The sequence below is a fragment of the Fusarium poae genome, chromosome 1, assembly GCF_019609905.1.
Source record: "Fusarium poae strain DAOMC 252244 chromosome 1, whole genome shotgun sequence".
NCBI lineage: Eukaryota > Fungi > Ascomycota > Sordariomycetes > Hypocreales > Nectriaceae > Fusarium > Fusarium poae.
Window position 1 is genome coordinate 3,495,395 of NC_058399.1, and position 27,352 is coordinate 3,522,746.

General features: G+C 47.3%; 9 protein-coding genes across 9 annotated transcripts; 5 read left to right on the plus strand and 4 right to left on the minus strand.

Moving 5' to 3' along the window:
* Positions 1-2,080: 2,080 nt before the first annotated feature.
* Positions 2,081-2,832, minus strand: FPOAC1_001150 (uncharacterized protein; the record flags this gene model as incomplete). The annotated part of the gene is made up of 3 exons (XM_044845756.1): positions 2,081-2,122; positions 2,171-2,414; positions 2,483-2,832. 3 exons carry the CDS (start codon positions 2,830-2,832, stop codon positions 2,081-2,083), a joined length of 636 nt encoding a protein of 211 aa, XP_044711672.1.
* A 2,369-nt stretch (positions 2,833-5,201) lies between these two features.
* On the plus strand, positions 5,202-6,695 carry FPOAC1_001151 (uncharacterized protein; the record flags this gene model as incomplete). Its single annotated transcript, XM_044845757.1, has 1 exon — positions 5,202-6,695. One exon carries the CDS (start codon positions 5,202-5,204, stop codon positions 6,693-6,695), a length of 1,494 nt encoding a protein of 497 aa, XP_044711673.1.
* A 973-nt stretch (positions 6,696-7,668) lies between these two features.
* On the minus strand, positions 7,669-9,233 carry FPOAC1_001152 (uncharacterized protein; the record flags this gene model as incomplete). Its single annotated transcript, XM_044845758.1, has 3 exons — positions 7,669-7,792; positions 7,844-8,646; positions 8,697-9,233. 3 exons carry the CDS (start codon positions 9,231-9,233, stop codon positions 7,669-7,671), a joined length of 1,464 nt encoding a protein of 487 aa, XP_044711674.1.
* A 1,655-nt stretch (positions 9,234-10,888) lies between these two features.
* Positions 10,889-13,382, plus strand: FPOAC1_001153 (uncharacterized protein; the record flags this gene model as incomplete). The annotated part of the gene is made up of 2 exons (XM_044845759.1): positions 10,889-11,855; positions 11,908-13,382. 2 exons carry the CDS (start codon positions 10,889-10,891, stop codon positions 13,380-13,382), a joined length of 2,442 nt encoding a protein of 813 aa, XP_044711675.1.
* A 953-nt stretch (positions 13,383-14,335) lies between these two features.
* FPOAC1_001154 (uncharacterized protein) lies at positions 14,336-16,189 on the plus strand (the record flags this gene model as incomplete). Its single annotated transcript, XM_044845760.1, has 2 exons — positions 14,336-15,209; positions 16,092-16,189. The coding sequence occupies 2 exons, from the start codon at positions 14,336-14,338 to the stop codon at positions 16,187-16,189; spliced, it is 972 nt and encodes a 323-aa protein (XP_044711676.1).
* An 89-nt stretch (positions 16,190-16,278) lies between these two features.
* Positions 16,279-16,587, plus strand: FPOAC1_001155 (uncharacterized protein; the record flags this gene model as incomplete). The annotated part of the gene is made up of 2 exons (XM_044845761.1): positions 16,279-16,333; positions 16,406-16,587. The coding sequence occupies 2 exons, from the start codon at positions 16,279-16,281 to the stop codon at positions 16,585-16,587; spliced, it is 237 nt and encodes a 78-aa protein (XP_044711677.1).
* A 4,534-nt stretch (positions 16,588-21,121) lies between these two features.
* Positions 21,122-22,003, plus strand: FPOAC1_001156 (uncharacterized protein; the record flags this gene model as incomplete). Its single annotated transcript, XM_044845762.1, has 1 exon — positions 21,122-22,003. One exon carries the CDS (start codon positions 21,122-21,124, stop codon positions 22,001-22,003), a length of 882 nt encoding a protein of 293 aa, XP_044711678.1.
* A 1,972-nt stretch (positions 22,004-23,975) lies between these two features.
* Positions 23,976-25,212, minus strand: FPOAC1_001157 (uncharacterized protein; the record flags this gene model as incomplete). The annotated part of the gene is made up of 4 exons (XM_044845763.1): positions 23,976-24,104; positions 24,182-24,904; positions 24,953-25,050; positions 25,110-25,212. The coding sequence occupies 4 exons, from the start codon at positions 25,210-25,212 to the stop codon at positions 23,976-23,978; spliced, it is 1,053 nt and encodes a 350-aa protein (XP_044711679.1).
* Positions 25,213-25,922: 710 nt separating this feature from the next.
* Positions 25,923-26,654, minus strand: FPOAC1_001158 (uncharacterized protein; the record flags this gene model as incomplete). The annotated part of the gene is made up of 1 exon (XM_044845764.1): positions 25,923-26,654. One exon carries the CDS (start codon positions 26,652-26,654, stop codon positions 25,923-25,925), a length of 732 nt encoding a protein of 243 aa, XP_044711680.1.
* Positions 26,655-27,352: the final 698 nt, after the last annotated feature.

A 27,352-nucleotide genomic window follows, 5' to 3' on the forward strand; every position in this document is an offset into this window, starting at 1 on the left:
CGTAGAATAAGCCTGATCAGAGGATATACGAGAGAACAGAAACAATCCGGTGACGTACATCTGCATGTGTAAGTGCCACCCACCCGAGCTTCATAAACAGAAATGGTCTATGATAACGAGAAAGCAATTAGTTGCAGGTGATTTAAAAAGAGAGACGTGGGGAATAGAAATATCGGCCATTCCCAGTGCATAAATTAGATGATACCTTTAAAGATACGCTCACCAACCCGTACAGCACGCGCCATGTTGTACATGGTCTGATTCGGCCATGGGAACAAGATAATGATCTCTCCAGGCTCCACACCCATTTGGTGAACGATGGGGTATAAGGGACAGGCACTTGAGAAACACGTTGGCTTGGTCATCGCCCAACTTGGCAATCAAACATTACCTCGAGGCCCAAGTTCTGAAGAAACCATTCCATATTGGCTTTAGGTATCTCAAGTATGAGAGACAGAAAGCGGTGAGAATATTTAGGTGTTTCCGAGTGTCAAGCTAATGATGACTTCTCGAAGCTCAAAAATGTCCTTGCAGTAGAAATCCCTGGTACGATGCGGTAGATAGACTCTCAAATTTGATAGTCAAGGTCCGCGAGATTGAGCTCTGACCACTCACGATCGAGAACATGCCCATGATACAAATATTGTAGATCTCGCATGTCCATGATACAAGTGCACGAGCTTATGGTACTTGAAGCTCCTCGCCGTGGCTAGTACTGATTTGTGTCTGATATGCTGCAGCGAATGCTTCTTTCGTCTTTGATCGCGCATCTTGAGAGTTGCATGACCTCTTCCAAATCACTCGAAGCCCCAAAAAGCTGAGCGATCAGCATTATGGGATCTTTGGTGATCAGCCGTCTCAGTTGTTAACCAACTCTTGAGATTGAATAATAATTCGCGCTCAGAAGCTTGCCAAGTGAACAACTCCAGAATATCTCGTCGATTATCGCTAGAGGCAGATTGTAACATTTGGATCTGGAATTACTTCAACAACCAACCAGACGTATAACCCGCACAATAAACCCAGGGGGAGTGATTTAGACGATCTCCCTCCTTATTAGGTAGTGATGCAGCATTTGATTTACTGTGATTGCTCTTGCGGTTCAATCTTGGTCATGGTATGCTACTGATGTGTTTCCCCAGTCTTGATCATAAAATTGACGTACCAAGCACGGCAATGAGAGCTTTGAGTAGCGCTGGTGTAAAAATACTCAATTAAACCTTGTCGTCGATGGTGCTAGTCGAGATGTTGTCAAGATATTTTCGATCCCAGAAAATAGGGGACACGAGCAACAGGCTTCCAAGTCAGGAGCTTCAATTTTCATTCTGGTTTGTGTAGCAACGTTGACGGCAGTAAAACCTGACTGGCTAGATGTGTCGTTCACGCGGCTTGCTCAGCTTTGAGGTGCTCGGATGTGTGTTGCAAGCTAGGGACTTGGTCGTCAATAACAAGCCGGGACTTTAACACGCGCCACCATAACTGGCCAAGAACTCGCTCTCAGACGTGCCAAACCCACCCTGAGGTTGTTGGGTTTTTATGGTTATCTTGCGGCGTTCGGCGAGTGTATTAGTTGATGCCCATGATGTTGGCTATCGTTGACCCACGGGGACAAGTGATTGGATCTCGCATTTTCGTAAAGACCCGCTCTAATACGACGAAGGTAGAGTTAGGTATAATTGCGACTGTAGTAATGTGAATCAACGGTTATGAGACTCGGAAATATTGATTGGCAGAGAAAGGTTGACTGGTCTATTAGAAGAACTGTGTCTGTGTGGTGAGTCAGGCACCAAATGAAAATGGATGCTCGGTTCAACCCGATTGTTGGTGCCTCTCCAAGTGGTATCTTGTATCCAAGGAAACCTTCCGGAGCCCATTTGTCTAGGAAAAATATCCTCTCTTTGTTTCAATCCCGTTTGTGAACATAAACGCCGTACTCCCGCTGTATCATCCTGCCGCGACGTCAATTTGCGTCGACTCCTGAATTTTAATGTCTATTTTCAAGCTGAGTCGAGTTCTCGACTCGGCATAATAGTGAAAAAAAAAGTGAGTGGGTGTTTGTCAATATTAAAAAAACTGTCGATCAAGGTGCCTTTTCGAAAAGTTTCTGGATTGGTTTGGCAGCCTGGAAGCACGTTAGAGCAATGCAACACAATTCGTGACAAATACTGACATCAATAAACTTCTCGAGATCGTTGTCAAGGTTGGCCAAGTCATCCTTTCGCCTTTTGTTATCTGCAATGAGTTTCTGCTTTCGCTTGAGAAGCTCCTGCCGTTGTTGCTCAAGCCCTTCACGCTCGGCTCGTTCGTGGTCGATGCGTGCCACCATCAAGGTGTTCTCGTCGTCATCCTGATGCTCGGGGTGTTGTGCTAGAAACTCTTCTACCGGAATCAGAGGCAATTGCTGGTATTTGTGGCTGTAATATGTCAGTGGACGTTCTGGTTGACATGTACCGTAGCAACAAGTCCAGGTGTCGTGACTTACTCGTAAGAATCACAGGCAGTGATCTCCCCCTGAAGGTGTCGTTGCTCGTAGTAAAGGTTCTGAAGTTGGAGGTGCAGGCGATCGACTTCCTGACGCGACTCGGCTGTCTGAGCCTTTGTCTCGCGGGCTTGGAGGCAGGCATTTCGGTGCAGTCCTTTCAAATGGGCCACAGTGGTGAAAAGGAGCCTTTGTTGCTTGAATATCTCATCTTGCGCCTCGTTCGATGCAGGTCCGTGGCTGTATGTTTGTTCGCCAAGGTTAATAAGGGCACTGGCTTGATCGCGTGCCTGGTCGGCAATCTGCAGGACAGCGCAGAGCCTCGGGTCTGTCACAATTTTATCGATGGCCATGATTTTGCGCGCGTGCGATATCGGTGAATTGATGGGCAGTATTTGACAAACTTTTCTCTGTTGTAGATGCGATCGACATGAAGTGGTTGCGAAGCTGAGTTGATGAGGCTGTTTGTTTGTTCTTGCCGGAAGGATGATTATTGGGCGAGCACAAAGGTGGGGCCTTAATACATCACTAGAGTCTCTGAAGAACGAACATTGACTGTACATTGCAGTATAAGCAGCTTGAACTTTGGAATGATGGCTTATACGAAAAGGGAATGAGGTTCATTTTTGGAAAAGTTTAGTTGACGCATCTTTAATCTCATCACTCATATCAAACCAGCTTTAATCAAGATAGATACCAAGGTATGCACTTACTATGGAAAGTTATAAGCCTATCACACTGTCGGTTTTCAGCTCTAAGTAATAGTTTCTGATTCTCTTTGGAGAAAGGCACTCAATTAATGGTCCATAACAGTCTTGTATAGTTTTTATGGACATGTCATCGGTATTTATATGCTCATAGGCAATATTCATGATGCCTGGCATTAATGCGACGGATAACCGGTTACTGATAATATGTTCTCGTCTTGTCAACTCGTGCGTTCCACTTTGCTTGACTCTCCAAGGGCAGATGCAGAGACAGACATCCATTTTTGCACTCTCTGTATACCGCCTGAGATCAGCGTATAGATCATATATAGTCCCTGCGTTCGTTAGTCTGCTGGGTAAACAAGGCGGTCCTCAGGATATGAGAAAAATTGACCGCTGAAAGCATAAGAGACGAAATTAGTAGGTCACTTTATGCTCTTTAGACTATAGTTTTCAGGCTACTTATTTCTATAGCCCTAAGACTTAGGAAGCTAACTTTTCTGCTACCCACTAGGCGGTGACATTCTCATAGCGAATCACGCCTGTCAGTCTATTCCTTCAAACTAACAGGCATGAAAGACTTTGGTAACTTCCAAGCCTCATAGTTGTATATGAAAGTGGATGTATGTGTAAAACTATGCGGTTGATGTTGACAACGGCAGATGGATTGGCTCCATCATAAACCCCATATTATTCAAAATGTAATAAGCATGAACCCGCTTCGGCCCCTTTCTGCTCCGGGATCATCGGATAGATATTGCGGACAAGTCTAGAGGATATATCTCACTCAGCCTGGAGATGAGTGTGAAACTACAGAGATGCCTATCAAACGTCAGCTGATACTGCTTCTCCCATGATCTATTGCCATCATCCGCATCATCTTTAAGACGGGTTCTTGTACCTTTTAGTTCAGGAACAGGAACCAACCAGAACAGACCTCTTGGCTGCAAGTGTCCGTGAGTGCATCGGCGGCGTTTTGAAGATTGATGCCTTATTGGCTCGAGTCGTCATCTCCAAATCGCCAAGCGGGCCGTGGCGAGCTGTAACTTGTTACCGAGTTATCTTGTGAAAGTCATCAAGTTGTATCCTTTTGGTTCATGTTTTGTCAGGGAAGGCACGAATTGATAGAAACAAGTGCGCTTCTTTATGTCAAACTGGATTCACTTTTCGCTGCCAACACACCAGTTCGCAAATGTACGAGTGATCAAGACAAAGGAATGTATTCTGTTATAGAGTACATCGTGTCTTCGCCTTATTAAATCGCTGCCCAATGAACGATGCAGTTGTTTTGCAAGTGGCGGTCCGTTTAAGTAACTCAGTAAGGGACGCCAAGGCCGCCCCCGGTACCGTCATTTCAGGTGCTGGGATCAATCCAGTTCCTTTTTTCCCCTTCCTTCTTGATGGTCCAAGTCACTTCCTCAACAGCTCAACCGCCATGCGCCTTGTTCGTTCCTCTCTCATTTGAACCATTCCTCTCTCCCTCCTTTACTTCAATTCTACTCTACTATATCACTCCTTTTAATTTTTTGAACCCATCAATAATCATACCATTTCTCCATTATACCAAGGCTTGGCTTTCCGGCTTATTCGCAGATCCTTATCCAACTCAGAAAGAGAAGAAAAAACGACACAGGACTATTTCCGCCAACCAAACTCGGCTATCGCTATCCCCGCGTCGCAGTTAACCGCAGGGGTTCCTTCCATACCTACTTCACCCAACTTGTCCCTCGTCCCGAGACTTCTCACTGATTGAATCACAACCAATTGCACTCCTCATTCATCGCTCGTGGTGTCGACAAAGCCTCAAGCCAGGCAAGCTGCGTGTGAATACTGTCCAGCCAACTTGACCAACCGATTAACAGCATCACTTGATGCATCCAATCTGACTCGTCGCCACTACAGTTGCAGCGTTACAACGCTTGCCAGCTTACTATTTGCTGTACTGTTCCTTACCTGGCTCAGTTGTCGCGGCATAACCACCATAACATTTTTGATAAAGTTGTTAAGCCGTCGCCATGTCCGACGTTACTACCGCCATCACTACGGCCTGTGCGTACAAGGCTCGTGATAGTGATAATATAGCGACCACCTCTGGTTCCGACATTCGACCTGACGCCGAACCCCGAAAGCGACGACACTCTTTCTTCATACCTAGGAGACGATCCATTGTCGGCCATATCATGGATGGCGAAGAGGGTCTTCTTCTCAAAGTCGACCTGTTCCTTTCGGAGCTTGAGCGCCGCCTCGACTTTATCGAGAACTATGTTGACCTCAGCAAAGACTCGAGCATATCGCGCACCTTTTCCACCCTCCAGGCTGTTCGCTCAAGATGCTCCCATGCTTCCGAAGAAGTCCTCGGTGCCGGACGGCGCCGTCTACACATCATGGTCGACACTCTCGAGACAAGGTACAAAGAGACTCTGGAAGCCGCCGAGTCATTGAACGAAAAGGCTCACATGGGCGTCGACTTGCTCGAGAATATGCTTTCTGACTTTGAGACCCGCGCCTACAAGTTGCGCGAGCAAGGTTTCGCAAACGCCGCCAATGCCGCTGAAGCCTTTATGGACGAGGGTCGTCGAGTCGCAAACGAGGGCATTGAGCGCGCCATACAAGCCGCTTACTCTCTCGAGGAACACATTCAACAGGCCATCGTCTTGGCCAAGGAAGGGCGTCTTATTTCTTATGACGACCTCCCCTCTCCTTGGCGGAACAATCCCCACATCCACAAGGGCTATCGCTTCACCGAGTCCAAACTCGACTGTATTCGTTCAGCCTTCACCCCTTCCAACGAACTGTTCAATATTTGGTCTCATGCGCTTGGTCTTGTATTGGTTCTTGCAATTGCGCTCTACTTTTATCCTAACACTGTCAACTTTACACTCAGCAGCAAGTCCGATGTGTTTGTCGCCGGTGTCTTTTTCGTTATGGCTTGCTTGACACTTGTCTGCTCGACAATCTGGCACACCATGAACGCTGTCGCAGATGTGGATGCTATTTCAATTTTCGCATGTGTTGATTATACCGGCATTTCTCTTTTGATCGCCGCTTCAATCATGACAACCGAATACACGGCCTTTTATTGCGACCCTCTTAGCCGTTATATCTACATGGGCTTGACGGCGTTCCTTGGAATTGGTGGCGTCATTCTCCCTTGGCATCCTCGGTTTAATGGTGCCGATATGGCATGGGTTCGTGTCGCCTTCTACGTTGGCCTTGCTTTGACTGGATTCCTTCCCATGGTGCAGCTCGGATGGACTCACGGTCTCGATTTTGTTTACGACTTCTACTCGCCCATCTCCAAGTCGATGCTCGTCTATCTCTCAGGTGCCTTTGTTTACGCTAGCAAGATCCCTGAACGATGGTATCCTGGTTGCTTTGATTACATTGGTGGGAGCCACAACCTATGGCATGCTGCTGTTCTTGGAGGTATCTTGTTCCACTACACGGCCATGCAAGCCTTCTTTGCCAATGCTTTCCACCGAGCGGAAGGTGGCTGCCCTTCCTACTAAAGGGTTAAACCATGGAATGGCATTTGTTAAAAGAACCACGTCTCAGTTGAGTCTTCTCAAGATATTTGAAGGCATCGCACAGTTGGTTGGTTTTACCATGTTTGGCCAAATTTGGCTCGACGTATGAACCCCGTGCTCAAAGTCTCAAAACATGATCACAAGAACTGATTGCAGCGCCGCCCACATGACAATACTTGACCCAGTAACCGTTGTGTATTACGGACGCAAGCGATCTTGATATTTTTCTCCAAGCGGTGACGCAAAATGGGAGAAGAGCCAGAACAGCACGCCCATCTGCCACGTTACACGCCCATGTTGACGAGCATCCACGATTGACGATCATAACTGAGTGATGATAAACGAAAGTTGCGCTTCAACTTCCCTTTTGGGTAGTAGAAGTCCTGTGCTGTCAGACGAATAAGTATAAGCATAGTAAGCCGGCGTTGTGTTCAATTAATAGAGTGTTGAAGCCTAAAATAAAACATGACAGGCGTACAATAGGCAGCAGACCAGAACCACGTTTCGCTCCAATTCGATTCACATGTAAATAGATAATAGATAAACCAAGCAGTCGTATATTCATTCATTAATTCATCCATCCGGAGCATCTTTGCTTTTATAACGGCCCTGTTACCCGTTGTGAACCTTTTCATTATTCGTGTTCCTCCAATCATAACGCATTTGATCATTAACCATAAACAAAAAGAGAAAGAAAGCTTTTGCCGTCTGTGACAAATGCACGGTGCAGTGGCGGTATCCAAAAAGGTCCCCTTCTACTGCAGAACCCTTCATGCTTTTAGAGCTGTTGTGCAAGAAAATCAGCTCGAGATTAAGTTCCGATTCGCGAGGTGGTATGCACGTCAGATGAGGTCGCAATTGACAAGACCCCTGCGCATGCTGTGCCTCGAATCACTATCATCCTAGGACTCACAGCTTTATCTGTGGCCTGGAAGTACGATAAAGCCAGCCTGGATTAGAGAGCGTGAGACACGATCTCGGCATAAACATCATCTGGAATCTTCTTGATAATACCAATAGTGACGGATTTGACGAGATCCGCATTTAGTTGAGGGAATGATCTCAAGACTTTGTTCGGGCTGGTAAATGTTAGTGATTGTTGGAATCCAATACTCGAGTTTAGTTCTTACCTGGGAGATTGCAAAATCTGCGATCGCATAATCGTGAGTTGTGCCACGATGCAGACAATGTTGAGATGCGGCCCATAGGCAAACAAAAAGTCCCATAATCGCAGGACTTCGGGTAGAGGTGGTGTACAGGCGCATAACGTCAGGACAGAGGGGAAAGCGTAGATCTCGGCCGACAGCCCTTTTGCAGTGAGATACATGCTCAGCTTAGGGTCTACAATGGCAAGTACTTTATCTACCAGAGCGAGACCTCGATGGACGCCATCCATAGCACCACGGATATAGCCGGGACACTCGCGCGTTAACAATGAATGGAAAGCCACAAAAGCTTCTGCCTCACTGCGAGCTGCATAGAGGAAAGGAGCTGCCAAGACGTTCATGCCCTGGACGTACGTGCCGGGCTCCAGTCTTGTAGCGCCAGCGCCAGATTCAGAGCCTTCGGTCGTAAGCGTCAAGGCACGAGCTCGGTTACGGGCTGTAGGAGAGGATGTGCTTGCGTTTGAGTGGGAACGGCCCGAGATGCTGCTACCTCCTGGAAGTGAAGCGCGGCTGCTGGTAGGACGGCTCTGGCGGGTTTCCTCGCGGGTATCGTGGAGCTTCCATGCGATTGCGTTGAGGAGTCGAATAAGACTGGCCTCGCTAACACGGCGCCGGAAGAGAGGATCGGTCGTAAGAGTGCGAAATGTGTCGTTGCGGATCTTGGAGTAGGCTGGAGAAGCGCCTCGATGGATGAGGGCGAGATAATCGTCGGTTGATAGGATAGGGGCATCGAGGAGGACAAGCCAGACGTATATTCTCAAAGTTGACTACAGCATGTTAGTTTGAAGTACCAATTGGGAGTGACGATTGGTCTTACCATGCCATCTTCAGCACTCTTGACACCTTCGTCAATAACCTTCCAGCGCGCACTCTCCAAAGCGCCCAAGAAATCACCATCAGTCGGTCCCTCGCGTATAATCTGATGTAACGGCAAATGGCCATGCGAAAAGACGGGCTTCTTACTCCCGGCACGTTTGCTGGCTGTAACGACATTCATCTGGTGGACGAGGGGTGGAGTGGCATCGCTGTTGGCACGACCTCTCTGGGGTGAGCGATGAGCGTTTTGATTCGAAAGAGGAGGAGGCGCTGGCGAGGGCTTTGCAGGCGAGGTAGGGCCATTGGAGTTGGTTGTGCGATGGTCATCGCGCTGTCGCTGCTGAGAAATGAGGGAGGGCGTGGCCTGTTCGCGGGCGCGGGCGCCGAGAGTATGTGCGGATTGAAGACGACGAAGGGCGCGATGAGTGCGCGGCGATGGAGGGGGTTGGAGTTGTGTTGTCGTTACGGGGGCAGGAAGCGAGGGCGTTGACGCTTTGAAGCTGGCATTGAGGTTGGAGTTTGATGATGGCTCCGACATGGTTGTGGTGTTTTTTGAGGTTATCGCTGAACTGGCAGGAGAAGCATAAGGAGACAAAGGGAGGGAGGGAGGTATCTGTATTATACAAAAGACTCAAAGAGAATAATTAGCGAGGTTGAAGAATATAGCCTTAGTATTGCTAGGGCTGATGCCGTTAAGAAAGCGATCAAGATGCAATTTGGTTTTCCATTAGTGGGGAGGCTGGAGGTTGATTAAAAGGCTTGGAAAGGGAGGAAGGGAGAGAGAGAGGAGATGTCGCTGGCGGGATAAATTGATGAATCGTGTTTGTTTCGCGTTTTCAATTAAACTTGTGTGTAATATTCTTAATTATTGATAGTGATGATATCAATTACAATGGCTCAAGAGTTACAACGATTTTCGATATACCATCTCTTGGTGTTTCGTCATATGTCTCCATTTCTATGCTTTCGACGTTGTTGCTATTATTCTTTATCCATGGAGGAGGAATGCACGTAATTTGAGAGGTTGGCTGTATGCTATTTTGAGATCGGGGGCTGGCTGGGCCGATCCGTCGACTTTACGTGCGTTTTAGCGAGATCTTTCCTTTAATAGTCCGTAAGAACAATAGATAATATTGAATGGCAAGATATTCTATCATAAGTACCTAGGCAAGCAAGTGAGTTGTATCTCTAGAATGTTGTAATCACCATAGGTGCATGTAACTTGTTACCTACTACCTTGTTGACTACAAGGTACCTACCTTAGTAGGTAGATGTAACGTGAATACCTTGGTACTCAAGGAAATGTCAGCATCTCTCAGTTTGCCAAGATCCTAGGACTAACATAATATCTTATTGACGTTTAACATAAGAATACCCCTCAAATAGTCACCCATCGCTTATCTGCTTCCATCTCGATCCTCGTGGCTCTTTAGTGTATCAAGGATTATTTAATGATAGACCATGTGGTTTACTAAAGGCCGTTACACTACTAGACTACTACCATGATAGGTAAAGTGGCGATTGCGACATCGGTCATGCCAAACACAATGCATCCATTTCTATATCATTCTGGGCACTCATAAGCTGGTCAAGGCTGCGCAACTTTTGTTCCATGGGCTGAAAAAGATGGAGAATTTTATCAAGAGAAGCTTACGGCGTTCCGGCCTGACCTTCTGTAGCCTATCATTCATACATGAACCCTGATTGCCGACAGTCCTGATTTTCTAGCTTATAACCCCAGATTTCTCTACTAAACATCATGAATAAATAATATTTAGTTCTCAGCTTCTTACAATTACATCCTGCATCATCTAATGTCGCCTTGAACCCCACGATATTCGTCATCGACCTGACCTGACCTGACCTGAGATTCTAGACCATATAGTTGGACACCACTTCTGCATCTGCACTATCAGCCAGCCCAGCCTACAGCTACAATACCAAATAAGCTGAATACGAACTATATCGAAACACGTGGGTAATGCATGACCTGACAATGTCAACTCAGTAGAGTTCATTCAAGGCTCTCAGCTACTCACATTCACCAAAGAAGATATATGCCATGTTCCGACTGAAATAAACAACATCCTGACTTGACGAGAACCTGAGAGCCTGACCTGTTTGTCTTTGGGTTCTACATACCTACACAACTTGAATAAAACACGAACGGAAACAGACACGTCAATACCTATAATGACAGGCCAGGATAGTCTGGGTCATGGCCTGGCCAAACTTCTCGGTATCAAACTCGAAGGTAAAAAGCGAGACCAATACGCTCAAATGAGTAACCATTCAGTTCTCTCATCACAGAATGGCGGCTACTTCTACGAGACGGAGCCCACGTCGGCAGAATGGGTCAAAGAACAAATCCCATCAAAAGAAGATCTCATTACATATGGAGCTTCATTATTCCCCTTCTCGAATTGGATAAGCCACTACAATCTGCAATGGTTTGCAGGTGACCTGGTTGCTGGTATTACTATCGGTGCAGTCGTGGTTCCACAAGGAATGGCTTATGCTATGCTCGCCAACCTGGAACCTCAGTTTGGTCTCTACTCGTCTTTCATAGGGGCTTTGATCTACTGGGTATTTGGAACATCCAAGGATATCTCGATTGGTCCCGTTGCCGTCCTTTCCACCGTCGTGGGCAACGTTATTCATGACATTCAGAATTCTGGGCAAGAAATACCAGCTCATGTAATTGCTTCGGCCTTATCTATATCTGCTGGATTTGTCGTTCTTCTCATTGGGCTTCTTAGGTGCGGATGGATCGTGGATCTCATCTCCATTACCTCGCTCTCAGCCTTCATGACCGGCTCTGCTATTACAATTTGTGTTGGCCAACTACCGGCGCTACTTGGTCTTTCAGGCTTCTCAACTCGTGATTCACCATACAAAGTCTTCAAAAACACCATCGAGCATCTGGGAGAGGCAAACCGTGATGCTATCGTCGGGTTGTCTGCTCTGACTATTCTGTACATCTTTCGTCAGGGCTTCCCCTTCACTGCGGAACGATACCCCAAGCACAAGAGATTTTTGTTTTTCACCAACACAATGCGAACAGTGTTTGTTATAATAATGTATACAACTATCAGCTGGGCTCTGAATAAGCACAGGCGGGATGATCCCCTCTTCAAGATCCTAGGAGCTGTACCAAAAGGTAAACCATCACCATGTGCTACTAGTCTGACAACAAACTGACAAAACCAAAGGCTTCCAGAATATCGGAATGCCCCAAATAACACCAGATCTTGTCTCAGGTTTTAGTCCTTACTTACCAGCAACCGTTATCGTCTTACTCGTCGAGCACATCGCCATCTCCAAATCATTCGGACGAGTCAATAACTACACAATCGACCCTTCGCAGGAAATGGTTGCTATTGGAATGACCAATCTCGTTGGACCCTTTCTTGGAGCATTCCCATCTACGGGATCTTTCAGTCGCACGGCTATTCAGTCGAAAGCTGGCGTGCGAACACCAGCTGCTGGTATAATAACTGGACTTGTCGTCCTTCTTGCAACATACTTATTAACGGCCGTCTTCTTTTACATCCCTAGTGCTGCTCTTGCGGCTGTTATAATCCATGCTGTTGGAGATCTCGTCACGCCTCCAAATACGATTTATCAATTCTGGAGAGTCTCGCCGATTGAAGTCTTCATTTTCTTTACCGGAGTGATCGTCAGCATCTTTGCGCACATCGAGGCTGGACTGTATGCCACAGTTGTGTTCTCAGGTGCTGTGTTCCTGTATCGAATTCTCAAGGCTCACGGTCGATTCATGGGCAAAGTCAAGGTTCACTCGGTTATCGGGGATCATGTTATTGGTGACCATCATCGCAAAGTGGTCGGAAGATTTGGGACGGCAGAGAATTTGGACATCTCGGCACGAAACGTGTTTCTTCCACTCGACCATGACGATGGCTCGAACCCTGAAGTCGAAGTCGGCCACCCATATCCTGGAATATTTATCTACAGATTCTCTGAAGGATTCAACTACCCAAATGCCAATTCTTCCCTGGACTATCTCGTAGATTTCATCCAGTCCAACACTCAGCGGAGCAGTCCAGAAGCGTTTGAACGACCAGGAGATAGACCGTGGAATAATCCAGGGCCGAGGAAATCGGCAAAACGACCCGTGCATGTTGACGCGGACTCGGCCTTTCCGACATTGAAAGCAGTGGTCATGGATTTCAGTTCTGTAAACAACGTTGATATCACCTCGATACAGCGGCTCATTGATATACGAAACCAACTTGATTCATACGCCTCTCCGGATGGTGTCGACTGGCATTTTGCCTGCATAAACAACCGCTGGACCAAGCGGGCTCTCATAGCAGCAGGGTTTGGAGTGCCTTGCAGGCCTGGAGATGGAGAGGATGGATTACAACACAGATGGAAGTCTATCTTTAGCGTGGCAGAGATCGGGGACAGAGACTCAGCACTATCTGAAGAGACGAAATCCCGTGGTATTTCACCCAGAGATCCTAATATAGCAGAAGAAGAACCTCTGGTGGGAGGAATGCCTTCCGTACGGTCTTATGGATCCATGTCACCCGGCGAGTTGGAGAAGCAGAGGCGGAGAGGTGCTGTCGTTCACGGTCAGAACAAGCCTCTATTCCATGTGGACTTGACGAGTGCTTTGCAGAGTGCCATCGCCAATGTGGAAGAGAGACCAGTCCAGGAATAATGATACATATGAGGGAACGGATAATAATGATATTGAAATTATCCGCATTGACTATTAGCGTTAGATAGGGGTTCTCTTATGGTATACCCAGCAAGCAACCATTTCAGCCATTCGTTACAACATTTAGATTTCGCATATCAATAGATTAGATTACATTCTTATGTTTATGTGACAGTACAATCAAGCAACTATGAGCTGTCACATTCGGCCTTTCCCCTCCAGCCATAACTATAGGACAGTGTTATTTCAACCTTCACTTGTACACTGCAGATTATAATCATTACTTGCTCTACACTCCACCACATACGACCAAAGCTCGTAGAGAATACGGGGTCCCGTCCGCTCCCCCATCGTCAAGCTGCGAAGCGCTGGATTAGTAGTTGGGTCGGTGACGACCAGCGAATCCCCAGTGTTGTATGTTTTTCTTTTCTTTTTGCTATTGTTATCGTGGGACTTTATATGTAATATGTTGAAATGGCCAGCCATACTCCTAGGGGTTTATCTGATATGCTGTACCACAGGTGATAGTAGGTAGGTTAGTACCTAGGTAGGTAAGATTGAATCAGTCACATGACTTCGCGATTCTAACTTTCCACTTTACGCGTTCACCAGGCAGGCAACACCTCTGTTCAACTCCACTTAGCAGTGCACTCCTTGTTACACTGCGTCATTCATTCAGACGTATTTATCTTTGACTAATCTCATTTAGACATGCTAGAGACCCTTAGACATCCTACAGCACCCTAAACGAGACAAAATGGTTGCTGGGTATCAAAGACTAAATGAAAGAAAAACGCAGCCAAATCCCAATATTGTCTTCATTAAGCCTTTAGAAGGTCCCGATAAGAAAGTTGCTCAAGACTTTCTCGAAAGAATAGCTGCACAATGCCGTAGGTTTCCCCCTCATGCAACAACATATTTGCTGCTAACTTTTACCGCCCAAAGGTCCCATCATGAGAGAACACCATCTCTACGTCACTTCTCTAGAGGAATATGAACCAAACCGTGAATTTGTCGGTCGTAATTTCAATGCAGGAGAGGTGGTTCAACTAGTTCTTAAATCACCTGGCACCGGTCGCTGGCTTCCATTTAACTACGTCCAGATGGTCATGATGCATGAGCTAGCACACTGTAAGCAGATGAACCATTCGCGGGCTTTCTGGACGGTCCGGAATTCGTATGCATCGCAGATGCACGAGCTTTGGTCCAAAAGGTACACGGGAGATGGAATCTGGGGTAGAGGTGCTAGCCTTGCCACTGGCGAGTGGGAGAAAAATACGGTGCTTGCTGATGAGATTCTCCCGGAACATCTCTGTGGAGGCACATACAGATCGAGACGAAAGAGAAAGGTTAAACCACAGTTGTCCTACCAAGAGCGAAAGGAGAAGAGGATTCTGAAAAAGTTTGGCGCCAACGGAATTGCTCTTGGTGCAGATGAAGTGGAAAAGGTCAAGCTGGAAAGCGGCAAGAAGATTCAAGCAAAGCCCCGGGTTGCTGGGAGCATGAGAGGGCGCGAACTCAGAGCAGCTGCCGCACTCGCCCGTTTCGAGAAACAAAAGGATGAGCCAGAACCTGTTAAAGATGACGACGAGACGGATTCTGGCAGTGGTAGTGAGTTTGAGGATGAGCCCGGGGAAGATTCCAAGGATGCCGTTGATGTTAACGGGAAGAAAATTCTCGACGGACAGGGTCGGGGGATGGTCAGAATCTGTGGAGATGAGAATGTCGATGATCTCGGGGCCATGGATGAGACTCAGGAGCTTCAAAGGATGATCAGAGATATTAAAAGGGAGTCTCCTGGGCCAGAGATACCGGGCATACCTAAAGGTACAATGCCACAAAGTCATAAGAAACAATCTCAACCGCCAGCAACACCAACTACAAAGATCAAATCAGAGTCGTCAAGAGAGGCTAGACAACCTAAAATAACAATTTCGATGAGTGGTGCCAACACAAAGGACACTCTAAAGGCTGCGAAAGAACCCAGAACCCAATCTTCAGCGACCACGACACCAGCAACAGCAGAAGCCGAACCACAGAATTCAACAAACAATTCGTCAGCACCAAGTGGAACATGTTCGATGTGTTCTTACTCCAACCCTGGCCTAGCTCTTACATGCGCAATGTGTGCCAATGTGTTGGATTCCTCAGCGCCAGGCTCATGGCAATGTTTGAGTGATGCATGTCAGACTACGCAGTATCGCAATGCTAGCGATTGTGGAGTGTGTGGGTTATGTGGAAAAAGAAGGGGTCATGCTACGCAATCTAACGACGCTGAATGAAACAAATGTGCTTGTATATGGTTGGAGTAAAGGCGTTTTATGGCAAAAAAAAATGGATTGGCTGGAGTATTTTATTGATAGTGATTACAGCAGCCGCAGCCGTAACGACATAGTACTGAGATAACGCAGACAGCTCACATGATCCATAGACTGGGCAAAAGTTTATGGCATCACGTTTAAGTGGGCATTTGTTGGAAAGATCTGTCTCATTGCTTGTCTCAGAGTCTTGATGACCACACAAGATTCGCTTTTATGAGCGATCAAGAGGACTTCTTTTATATACAAGATTAAGCCTCCCACGTCACATTATATCCAGTCAAGTCCAATCACTCATCCCTCCGGCATCCTTTCTTAGCACATGTCGGTCATGCTGCTATACGGAGCTCGTTCGGAAGTGACCTACGCTTTGTGAGTGCTATCACTATAGCAGCTTCTTTTGATGATCCTACCAGTCGAGCCGGCGGCGTGCTTCTCCAAAAATGCATCTTAACAGCGCAGCCGAGCATGGCGAGGTCCCAAACGTAGGGACTGCTGGCGCGATCTTGACGCCCGATCATGTGGGGTTGATCTAGGGCTACTTTACGTACAGGAGAATTGGACAAGGAGGTCTGCGCATGTTAGCTACAGTGGCTACTACTTACTTATGGTTTTGTGTTGAAATGATGTCTAGTGGGTAGCAGAAAAGTTAGCTTCTTGAGTCTTGAGGTATCAAAATAGTCTAAGGAGCATAAGCTGACCTAGTAATTTCATCTCTGATGCTTCCAGTGGTCGATTCTTCTGGTACCATGAGGAATGGTTGTTCTGTTGATTGTCGTCACATTAAGGGTGTACGAGTATTAAAGATCCATGCTGAAGCCGGTAGAGTTGGTTTAAACGAAGGGCGGGCGGTTAATTGTAAGATAGGCGCAAACAATTGGTGTTAAGAGAGTGTAATTTGGAGATGAATAAGTAAAGGATGGCGGGCCGAGTGCCCGGTCTAAGTCTTCTTGATAATTCATGCAGGTAGGTAGGTGGCAGGCGAAGGTGGTTCAAAGACAAGGTCAACGCGAGAACGGAGCAGATAACCCACGCAGCGTGGGGAAGAATATGCAAGCCATCTTGGAAACGAAAGCGGTGAGTATCACAAAGTGAAGAACAGTCAAGATAAACAGGTCACAAATGAGTGAGAAGAGAGTGGATGAAGACAAGGTTAGAGAAGATGGTCGAACTGCACCGTAAGAAAGAAGAAAAGAGTTGGATATGAAACCAGAGGAGAAGAAAAGAGAAAAGAGGAGGGGGAGAGGAAAGGGAATGGAGGGAGACAAGAGATGGGCGACAAGAAGAGGGTAGATTCCAACAACATAACCTTACTTTAGCTGCTGTTATGTAGTGTTTCCTTGCAACAACGATTATTGGGTGGCTCGAATCAGATCGACACTTCGCCGCGGTCCAGACCGTCAGGAAATGGACGGGCTTGATGTTGACGATGCTGTCCCCCACCACCAGGAACATACAGTATCATTTTGACTAGTCTGTCACCGTGCAGGATGCAAGCTGCAGCATTGCGGGCAGCTTCCACCCATCTTTTCTGTGTCTTCTGGTATTTATACCTTGGCAATCAAACTTGATAGGCAGGCCGTGTGCACTACCAAGCTCGCGAATCTCTTGGTGGTGTGATAAACCATGACTTTCAAAAAGCCATTGTTTCTACCAAGATTGATTATAACGGAATGCCCATATTTGTGCAGGTGAGACTGGCATCTCGACAGACTACCACAGAACCAGATGGCTCAAGATGATCCACTAGGAACCACCGGCTTCAGTCAACAGTTGTTGATTAACAACGAAACCATGGCAGAGGGGGGTGAATGAGTAACATCAAACACATTAAAAACTGAAGAGGGTGTCGAGAACTTCAAAAATCCTACCCAAAATAACACAATACAGGTTGTCGAGGTCAAGCCAAGTCCACCAATGCATCACAGCGGTCGAGGATGCCGTGAGCCGGTCGCGGGAGCATGTGGGCAGACGCGGGGTAAAAACCTAATACCATGATTGGCTCAAGGGGAGACAATTCCAGGAGAAACAGAACAAGGCCTCTGCAGCCTTCCTTGGCTTGTTCAGTTTAGGACAAGGATTTTTAACCGTGCGTATTCTGAGTTCACTCTTCCCGAACAACGTGGTATTTGTGGAATTTCAGGCAGGCTAATTAGTGATAACTAGCATGAGAAAGGTTTGTCATGTTGTGAAACTGGAAGCGATCAGCTGGAGTCAAAGCTGTTCTGAGAACACTACAAGTTTAACCACCAGACTTTTGATCATGCAAACGTGAATATTTTACTGTGTATAGCAAGAGAGAAGTATTCAGAGTGGGACATCCTTAAACAGTGGCTGTTGCAAATTCCCAATGCCAAAAGACAACCTAGATGGGAAGGTTGCAGCAAGCAGTGCAGTTGATGCTGGGAGATGGATGCCATGGTGATGACGACTCTGCCGTACACCGTGTTATCGTGCTGAATCCCCTAAACGGTGCTGATCATGTCTTCGTTGTTCGAATACCACCATTACCTTAGCATCACAGCCATCATTTGATCTGAGATGCTGGGCGCTAACAATGAGCCAGACGCCAGGCCGTGCGCGATTCAAGGTTTGTGAGAGTCATGTCAAGGGAAGCGAGGTGTGCTATGCTGCAGATGGCTTAAGAAGGATTGGATGAGATTAAATACCTAGGTGAGATGTCAAGTAACAAAGAATGCAATTCTCACGAGAGAAGGGGGCGGTCCTCCAACCTCACAAATGAGCTAGAGTAAACTGTGAATGCCGAATATATGATGTTTCGTTTGCGTGTTTGAGTTACGTCGCATATCATCATGACCTCCTCTCCCACCATCGTTATTGATAATGACTAGGCGCTAGATCAGCACTTGTTCATCTGACGTGACTGCTGGCTCCAAAGAGCTTCATTTCTTCAGTGTTTCGTCGTTGGTGATCGTAGGCTCTCTTTCGCTTTTGACTCTTATCTTCCACCACGACCAGAAGTGCATATGTAGCTAGCCAGTGGAGCGATCAATCGTGGAATACCAATTGGCTGCTCGGCCATCTATCGGCGCATCTTCCAAACACGAAAAGATTAAGGTTGAGAATGTTTCCCATGCCTGTTCAACACTTCTCGCATCCCGTTGATTGAGAAACTGTACCTGGGCGGCAAAGCCGCAACCCCCAAAATAAAAGTGCTGGTGAGCTTCAGAACCTGTCTCAGAGATGGCTGAGTGGGCGTCGTAACTTAAATTACCCCGCAAAAAAAGCAAACCGTCATTTGGGGGTGACGTCGATGCCAGGTGGTAATGGATCGTTTTCGCTGTGAACATCGTAAGGGGACCTACCAGGCGTCTTTTCCGCTCTAGGATTGGCTTCTCGGGGCGGTCCCTTTGCAGACCCGTTTTCTCCGCAGTCGACCAGACAGCGCTAGTGAGGGCACCCAGCTCAGGCCCATGCTTGAAGCCGCAGATGCCGGGGAGGAATGGAACATTGGGCATAGAGCCCTAGACAAGCAGGGACCATGAGGGTCCACCGTGCCCTGAGCCGCTCGCTGTGAGAACAGCAGCCCAAGGTTAAAATGGCGGTTCGTATTGCACGAGTCCGATCTGCTCATGGTTTCGTTGCTGCATTATCAGGCCATTAATTAAAGTGACCTATGATTATGGGACTCGTTGCCTATCCTCATTTCTTTGTAGTTTTGTCAGGCACGTTGTCAGGTTTAAAGTGAAGAAATTGCTGCAAATTGGATAGAATGGCAAATGCATGTGATAGAATGGAGAGCAGGAAAAACGTTTGTAATAAGGATGGGGAAGTCGGGGGCCAAACAGTGCTATTTCAGGTCATCCATATGATCGTACTACCTATTCATAGGTAGGTAGGTACCCTTATCCCTTCCATTTTCCTCTTCGTTACCTCATTAGTCTGAGACCTTCCGAGATAGCCATGCATCAACGCCATGGAAGGAGCGGTTAGCTGACAATGAGAAGGAAGCAGGTAGGTAGGTGTGTCGGTAAGTCTCTGTCTCTGTCTCATACCTCACAGAACCGCCGCTCACTCAACACATTCACCCTTCCTCAACGAAACACCGTGGAAAGACAGATCGTCACTTTTGCATAGTGTGGGCTGAGTTTACGATATCTATCTGCTTGTCCACGTCAGATTTGCCAATCTTGTCACGGAGTTTCGGGGCTTGTATCGAAAATGATAGGCGAGAGGGGAAATGAACTGCTGATTCACATACATCCTACTTATCTCATCATTACACAAACAAAGGTATCCGAGTCGGGAATTCGAGTAAGTAACGGATTCCGACGATATCTCAACAATTGGTTGTCAACACCAACATATGCTCAATAAGCCAAGACGCACCGTAGCTGCTAGCCTCAGATTCGAGATGAGCAAGAAACGAGATGAGAGACAAGGGTTCAGCCCCAGACTCAGGGCTTCCCCATTATTTCTTTGGGGGAAGAGACTCGATTCACTGCCCGTACCTAGACCCTCCTCCATAATGGACCCTGGAGCAGTGCCACAGTAGTTTAGGCTTAGGCAGCGACCCCAGTCCTCAACCCTCTTCTATTGGGTGATCTGACCAACCATGAGCCCGATTTCGGGAGTGAATATCCACATGATAGCCACTACGTCACTCAGGCCCCGGACACACTTTCCCCTCCATTTGGATGGATTTGAACGAAGGAAGGGCAGGAGAAGGTCTCGCCCGCCTGTTCTCAAAATCAGAATCAAACAAATCTTAGAACTACTAACCTAGCCGCGCTTGCATGTACCGGCGTCAGCTTTCGTGGAGGGGGGAAAGACCCATATTGAATACTCCCCCAACTTTTGACTTGCTACGAATAAGACAGACAGGAAAGACAATCTGAACCTTACCTAGACTCGACCCTGGTCAATTATTTACTGCTACCATTTTGCGCAAGGTCCTCGATTCTCATCTCTCTATTACTGCTAGTCTGATCCGCCGGTCTCGCTCGTCGTCGCCCCTCCTCCAACGTTGACCTAGAAGAACGCCTCTTGCCTAAACCGGCAACGGCGATCTCTCATCACCAACTGGCCTTCTCTGCTCCCCTGTTTTAGAGCTGATCAACCCCCAATTCGTCCTTGTTCATCGCTCACTGACTACACTGTCTGTTCGTCTTTATCAACCCCTTCGATCCCCCCGTTTCTATCCCGTCCTTTTAAACTTTTTCTCTTCTTCTTTCCCTTTCTTCCCCTTTATTACTCATTCCTTCCACTCTTCTTTGTTCTCAACTCTACAAGCCATTCTGCACTCTAAAACACTATCATCACCCCCACCGGATTCACGTGTAACGCTGTTTGTGCCATCGTCGAACCACTCTGGCGCCACTGCTACGCATATCTCCCCATATCTCACCGTTACCAAAACTATAACTATCAGCGACGAAAGTCGTTAATTAGTTGCCCATCATGTCCGCAGACACTGCTCCCCCCAACGGTAACAACAACGGCGAAATGTACACACGCAACAGACGAGGATCAATCACCCAGGCCGCTCTGACCAATCTCTTCCAGAGGGGAAATTCAATTTCCAATGGCAACGGCTTTCCTGCTCAGTCTTCTGGCCCCATCGACACTGGCCGTCGACGCCTTTCTGTGACCACTCTTGGTCTCTCTGGCACTTCACCCACAAACACATCTTCTTTCGTTCGTCGAGGAAGCATGTCGACCAACTCGAACAACTCTGACTCCATTGATGAGAGCGCTATCGAAGATGACGACATGTACTCCAAGACTGCACCCACTACACCATTTGTCCGGCGGATGAGCTTCGGTCCTGCCAACATGCGCAACATCCGTCCTAATGGCAGCCCTGGAAATGGTAATGGCCCATCCTCTCCTCCCGCTTCTCATAATGGGCGCCCCGTCCCAGCTGGGCGGAAAGCCTCTCTCGTAGGCTCCCCTAGTCAGGGGACAAGCCTTGCGGCAGCTTTGTCTGCTGGACGTCGCCCAAGTCTCGCTTCTTCTGTTCCACAGGCAAGCAACACCAAACATACAAGAGCCCCATCTGACAATTATGTTTTGCGCCCAGACCAGCAAGGTTTCAACTGGTCCGAGCAGCTTAGGTCTCGTGCCGAGAGTTCCGTCATAGGTGCTCCTCGCGCTTCCTTCTCGCTCGCCTCCTCCTCTCCGCCACGAGGCTCCATCCACGATCGGGCAAAGTCCGTTTCCGAGATGCCTCAGCCTCCAGCTCAAGCTTCTTCCGTCAAGCAGCAGCCCAGGCAGCCTGAGCGGCCCAAGCCTGATGCTTTCCAGGAGAGAATTCTGAAGGGTGATTTTTACATGGACTGAGTGAAGCAGCGCCTCAAATGCCCATACGCCCAAATATGATGACGATGATGATGATGACACCAACAATGACGACCTGTCTACCTTACCACAAATGTACGACGATCTTGATAAGCCGTCCGAACCATTGCACCCGTCGGATGCACTGCACAATGTTGTTCCTAATATGGTTAACATATCCAGCCAATTTCCCTTGAAGGAGATCTCTCGCTAAACACATGGCTGGAATTTAATGCTTTTTATGTGTTTTGCAAGCAAGTCTTTTTTGAGCCGGGTTGTTTTAGGCAAATGCGAAACCCAACACAAAACATGCAAGCAGTATCTAATTCGTCATGGGAAGCATAGGGAGTGATCAAGGTTGATATGATACAGGACGCCGAAAGTTCGGCAGGAGAGGATATTTCGAATTAAGATAAACCACAACAGTAGCGAGCATGGGGAATTTTTTGGACTTTGCGAGGTTGCTGGCGTTATTGGTTCCGTGTATGAGAGCAGTGGTACCATATATATGTGTATCAACTGGCAAACTTGCGGAGTGGTGATAGAGTGGCTACACTGCCAAAGATGCCTTTGAAGAGAATGCAAGTTGGGAGATATGGCACCGCAATGTCGGTGATGGCTACATAATTTTGTGCTGAACCTCAACACAAGTGGGAATGGGAGTTGGAACGGAACATGGTGGGGATTTCGGTGCCAAGGACGAAGTTTAGGTACCTGGAATGAATAGGAGTTGGTCTTGCTACCGTTGATTCGTTACGGTCGGCCATTGTCATTGTGAAGGAGATATCAAATTGATGGTCAGGAGTTATTGCATTAGCTACTAGGTACCTACAGAATACTATACCCAAGATGAGGCATCGCCTTGAAAGGTTACATTGTTTCAACTCCCTCAAGAAACATGGCGCGGTGATCGTACGTTCCTGAGCTCCTGTCTTGCATGCTTGAACTCGACACGTAACAGAGCAGGTCAGTGCCGTCTCATTTTGTCGTATTCTTTGGCGAATCTATAAGTGACTGGGTCGAGGCTTGCAAGCCGCATGATGCACTGCGACAGGGACCTTTGCCCATGCATATTCTCGTCGTAGCCTAGCCGTAGGTTACTTTGCATTCCGGAGCCCGGAGAGCGTATTCCGCTAGACGGCAGTTCAAGATGCGGTCCTATGGGATGGGTCCATTTTATACTTGGCCAAAGAGTCATTTACAAAGCTACAAGACAATACATCAAAAGAGTCTGTGTGGGTCTAATAGTATAATCTTAATACCTGACAGACCATCCTCGAGGTATCAGAAAAGCTGGCCGCTTGAGGCATGAGGGACGAAATCAATAGGTCACATTATGCCATTTAGGCTATATTTTATGTTATTTATTTCTGTATCCTGAAACCAAAGGCCGTCTTTTCTGCTACCCACTAGGTAAACCATGTAGATAGATGTATGATCCATGTGTTCTCCATCAAAGGTCTGGATAACTGGGAAACAAGGAAGGAGGGTTCTACTCTACAGCATCCGAAAGCACGCCCATCATCACGAACTGCCTGTCGTCAAAGAACACTATCATTCAAGGTAGGCACGCCTAGAGTTCTGTATTGTTTTTTGAGCTCTCGGGCATTAAGAACACTTGTGGCCCTCGTCCTGTTGTGTCATACCCACTATTTTGAGGCAACTGATAATGTTTCGTCGTATTCCTTTTAGGATACCTACTTGGTTTGATCTGATAGCTTTATCTTGTTGTTCAAAGTGTCAGGCTTTCTCGTTGTTCAGATACACATGCGTTTACGGGAGAAATAAAAGATGAAATCATCAATCCCTAAGAACATTTCTTAGTATACTTGTTTCCAAAATGCCAACATTACTGGTTGCCATGAGTCCTATCATATGGTGCTTATCATAGATTGAGAGCAAGTAGAGGCTTTAATATGATCGTGTATTTCGTGTTATATTATCTACAATCTCTTAGATGAACTCTAGGCCGTCTCTATAGCTTTGAATCATCTACCTCCTTATCCTCGCCAAAGATGTTAAGGAATGAAATGTGCACCTCGTCGGTCAAGTCACTCGCTTGTAGACTGCGGCCCTTCTTGGAAAAGGCTAAGCGGGAGCATTCCTACATACATTGTTAGAATAGGTCTCGATATTTCGAACAAAGAACCTGTGGTCTCGGGCAAGAAAAAAGACACTTACTCTTGTGATAGCAGAGCCACCGAAAGCTGCCAGTCCGACCAACTCGTGCTCGTCAATGGGGTCCTTGCCCACATCCCAAAGGCGCTCCATGTAGGCGTTCCTCCATCCGAGGAATGTAGCAATGGATCCAGTCAAGGTATCTCCTTGTCCGCCACTTCTCTTCTTACCACCCTCGAGATCAACCGTCAACGTTGTCTCGCCGTTGGAGATGTAGTCCTTTGCGCCCTTCTGAACGACTGTCACGCCCTTGAGAGTCTTGGCCAAAGCCTCCACACGGGCAGTCTCGGGTGCATCATCGTCAACCTTGACCTTGAGTGCCTCGCACAGCTTGCCAAACTCGACAACGTTGGGTGTCAGGACAGCGCCGTTGTAACCGCTAATGAGTTCAGGGTGCTTGTGAACAATTGCCAGAGCATCAGCGTCCAATACCAGGGGGAGCCCTTGGTCCCGAGCAGCACGGATTACATGGGAAACAGTGTCATGCATCAATGGATCACGGCCCAGACCAGGTCCAATGACAAGGACATGAAGTCGGGGAAGCAGATCCTTGATTTGAGAAGCGATACGTTCAGCGCTAGATTCGTGTTCCTTGGACGCATTCCAGGCTGCAGGCTCATCTTCCTTCTTGGCGTTTTCACTCTGGCGCATCAGAGGGTGGACCATGAGGTTTGGTGAGTACGACTTGATGACAGTTGCGGCGGCGGGCGTGCAAATGACATGGGACTAGAGTGGTCAGCCCAGGATCGATACTCATATTCAATAAGGCCGTACCAAATCAGCTCCGAGTCTTGCACTGGCCATGGCTGAAAAGTATGGCGCGCCTGTGTAATTCTCACTTCCACCGATGACGGCGACTCTGCCGAGTTGGCCTGTTCATCGCATTAGTCTCATACATTGTCTATGAAGCGCGTTTTCTGGCAAAACAAACCCTTATGAAACTTCTCCAACATTGGAGGAATCATTCGTTGCACCTTTGAGATGACATCTTTTGTAGCAGCAGACATTTTGGGACCGGAATCTTGAGCTGACATGGCAGAAATAATGAGGTGATTGCGAGGTTGAGGTTGTTGGAGATTGTCGGAGGTTTGCGTGGGGTTCGTCAAATCAGGTGAGTTGACAGACGACGACCTTTGAGAAAACAATAGTTTATGAGATGATTGGAACTTAAAAGGATTGGGTCTATGAGATTAGAAGTTTTTGAATTTGGTTAAACTGGATTCCAATCGACCGATGAAAACAAATCGATGAGGTATTGTCTGCACGGCATTACCAGTAATGATGTCACAGCTTCAACCTCCACGTTTTTGAGCCTCATTCTATTGAGCTTAACAACGCTCATCTCGCCCACTTCGTGAGGCTTCAAATAACTTTAAGTTCTGGAGTGTCGCTTCCAGTCAAGTGTCAAGTTCCGGAGTACCCAATTCTGGACATGTCCCTATTGGCAGCCAACGAGGCAGACCATAAAGAACATCACTCTGTTGTCCTGGTTCCCTGGGCAGTACTTATACAGAAGATGTATAATAAGACAGCTGAAAGTATGACAAGTACTATATTTTCATATGTAAACGAAAATCAATATCTGTAGAAAATATAATATAATATAATAAGAATTTCAATCTGCCCCAACTCCTCAGATAGTACTCCTTCTGATACACTAGGTTCAGCTTTAATGTGAAAACAAAGTCATTAATCATAAGACAGATTCATAAATCCGTTTCAATCCAGTTCTAGAAATACTCCATCATCGATAGTACTCACGCTCGCGATCTGTGATGCGAAGTCGCATACGATCATCCTCAATCATCCGCCTAGGTGGTGATGGAGGGGAATATTGCTGACGTCGAGTTCCCTCAACATAGCGAAAGGTCTCATAGCGCGGCTCGACTTGAACAGGCACTGGAACTGGAACATATCTTTCGCGCTCAATGACACGCTCTCGGTCATGGTCATACGAAGAGTGGCGGCTGTGGTGGCTGTGACTGCTTCGAGAGCGAGACTTGGGCTTCTTCTTCTTCTTGTGATGTGGCTCGACATCGACAGCGATTACCTCGATAGGCTCCTCGGGAGGCGGAGAACAAGGTCTTGGCTCCTCGATTACAGGAGGAGGCGATGGCTTAGGCGCGGGCTTGGGCTTGGGCTTTTCGACCGGTGGTGGAGGAGGAGGCGGCGAACATGGCACCTCGATAACCGGTGGAGGTGGAGGCGGGCAAAACTGTGGTGGAGGAGGTGGTGGCAGTGGAGGCCTGTAGATAACAGGCGGCGGCGGAGGAGGGGAAGGCTCTCTTGGTGGTGGAGGTACAATTCGGGTTACGCGATGGCTAACAACGGCGTAGTCCTCCTCTGGATGCTGGATGTAAAGTCGCTTCTTCTCGTATGGTTTGGTGACTGTTGAGATGACGTCAGTGATGGTTGACTTTGCAATACGGGATACACGGCAAGATGCAGCGCAGCACAAGGAGAATAACATACCCATTTTGGCGGTTGAAATAGATGAAATGCAGTTACCCGCAATACGATGAACAAAGAAGCCAAATGATGATGGATGGGGGAACGATCAGTTGATGATCACTGTGGGGGTGATGTGCTGTAGGTGACGATGGGTTAAAGTGAGTGGATGAAAGTTGATAGTTAACAGGTGGGTGTCAACGGGAACGATGATATTAAGTAAAAACTGATTGATTGAAGAAGAAAAGAAAGAGAGGCATTAAGCTTCCATGGTTTGTTCTAGACAACCTGTATACCCAACCAATACCCAAAGTCTAAGCCACCAACCATCAGTCATTCAAGCTCACAGCCACTAACAATTATTCCACCTTGAAAGTATAAGGTGAAGACTACAACTGGGTTGGTCACAGGATCATGACGTCGCACATGCGCAACTCTAATGCACGTCAGCCCCCGCTCTCTCAGTCATTCCACAATAAGAAACCAGCTTTTTGTTTGTCAGTGGGCAGGGGCTGAAGAGAAATGGCCCATCTGCTCATGTTCTAGACCCTTGGACCCTGAAGAGGAAAAGAAAAGAAAAAAGATAATAACTCAAACTATGCAGGGCTAAGCTTGTCTCGTTGGGCTGGCCGTTGGCAGAAACGTTGTAGAACCTTGGTCCAAGACTTGCAACGTTGTTTTGTGTCAAAGAACAAAGAAAATTTTATCCACGATCTTGCTTAAGCG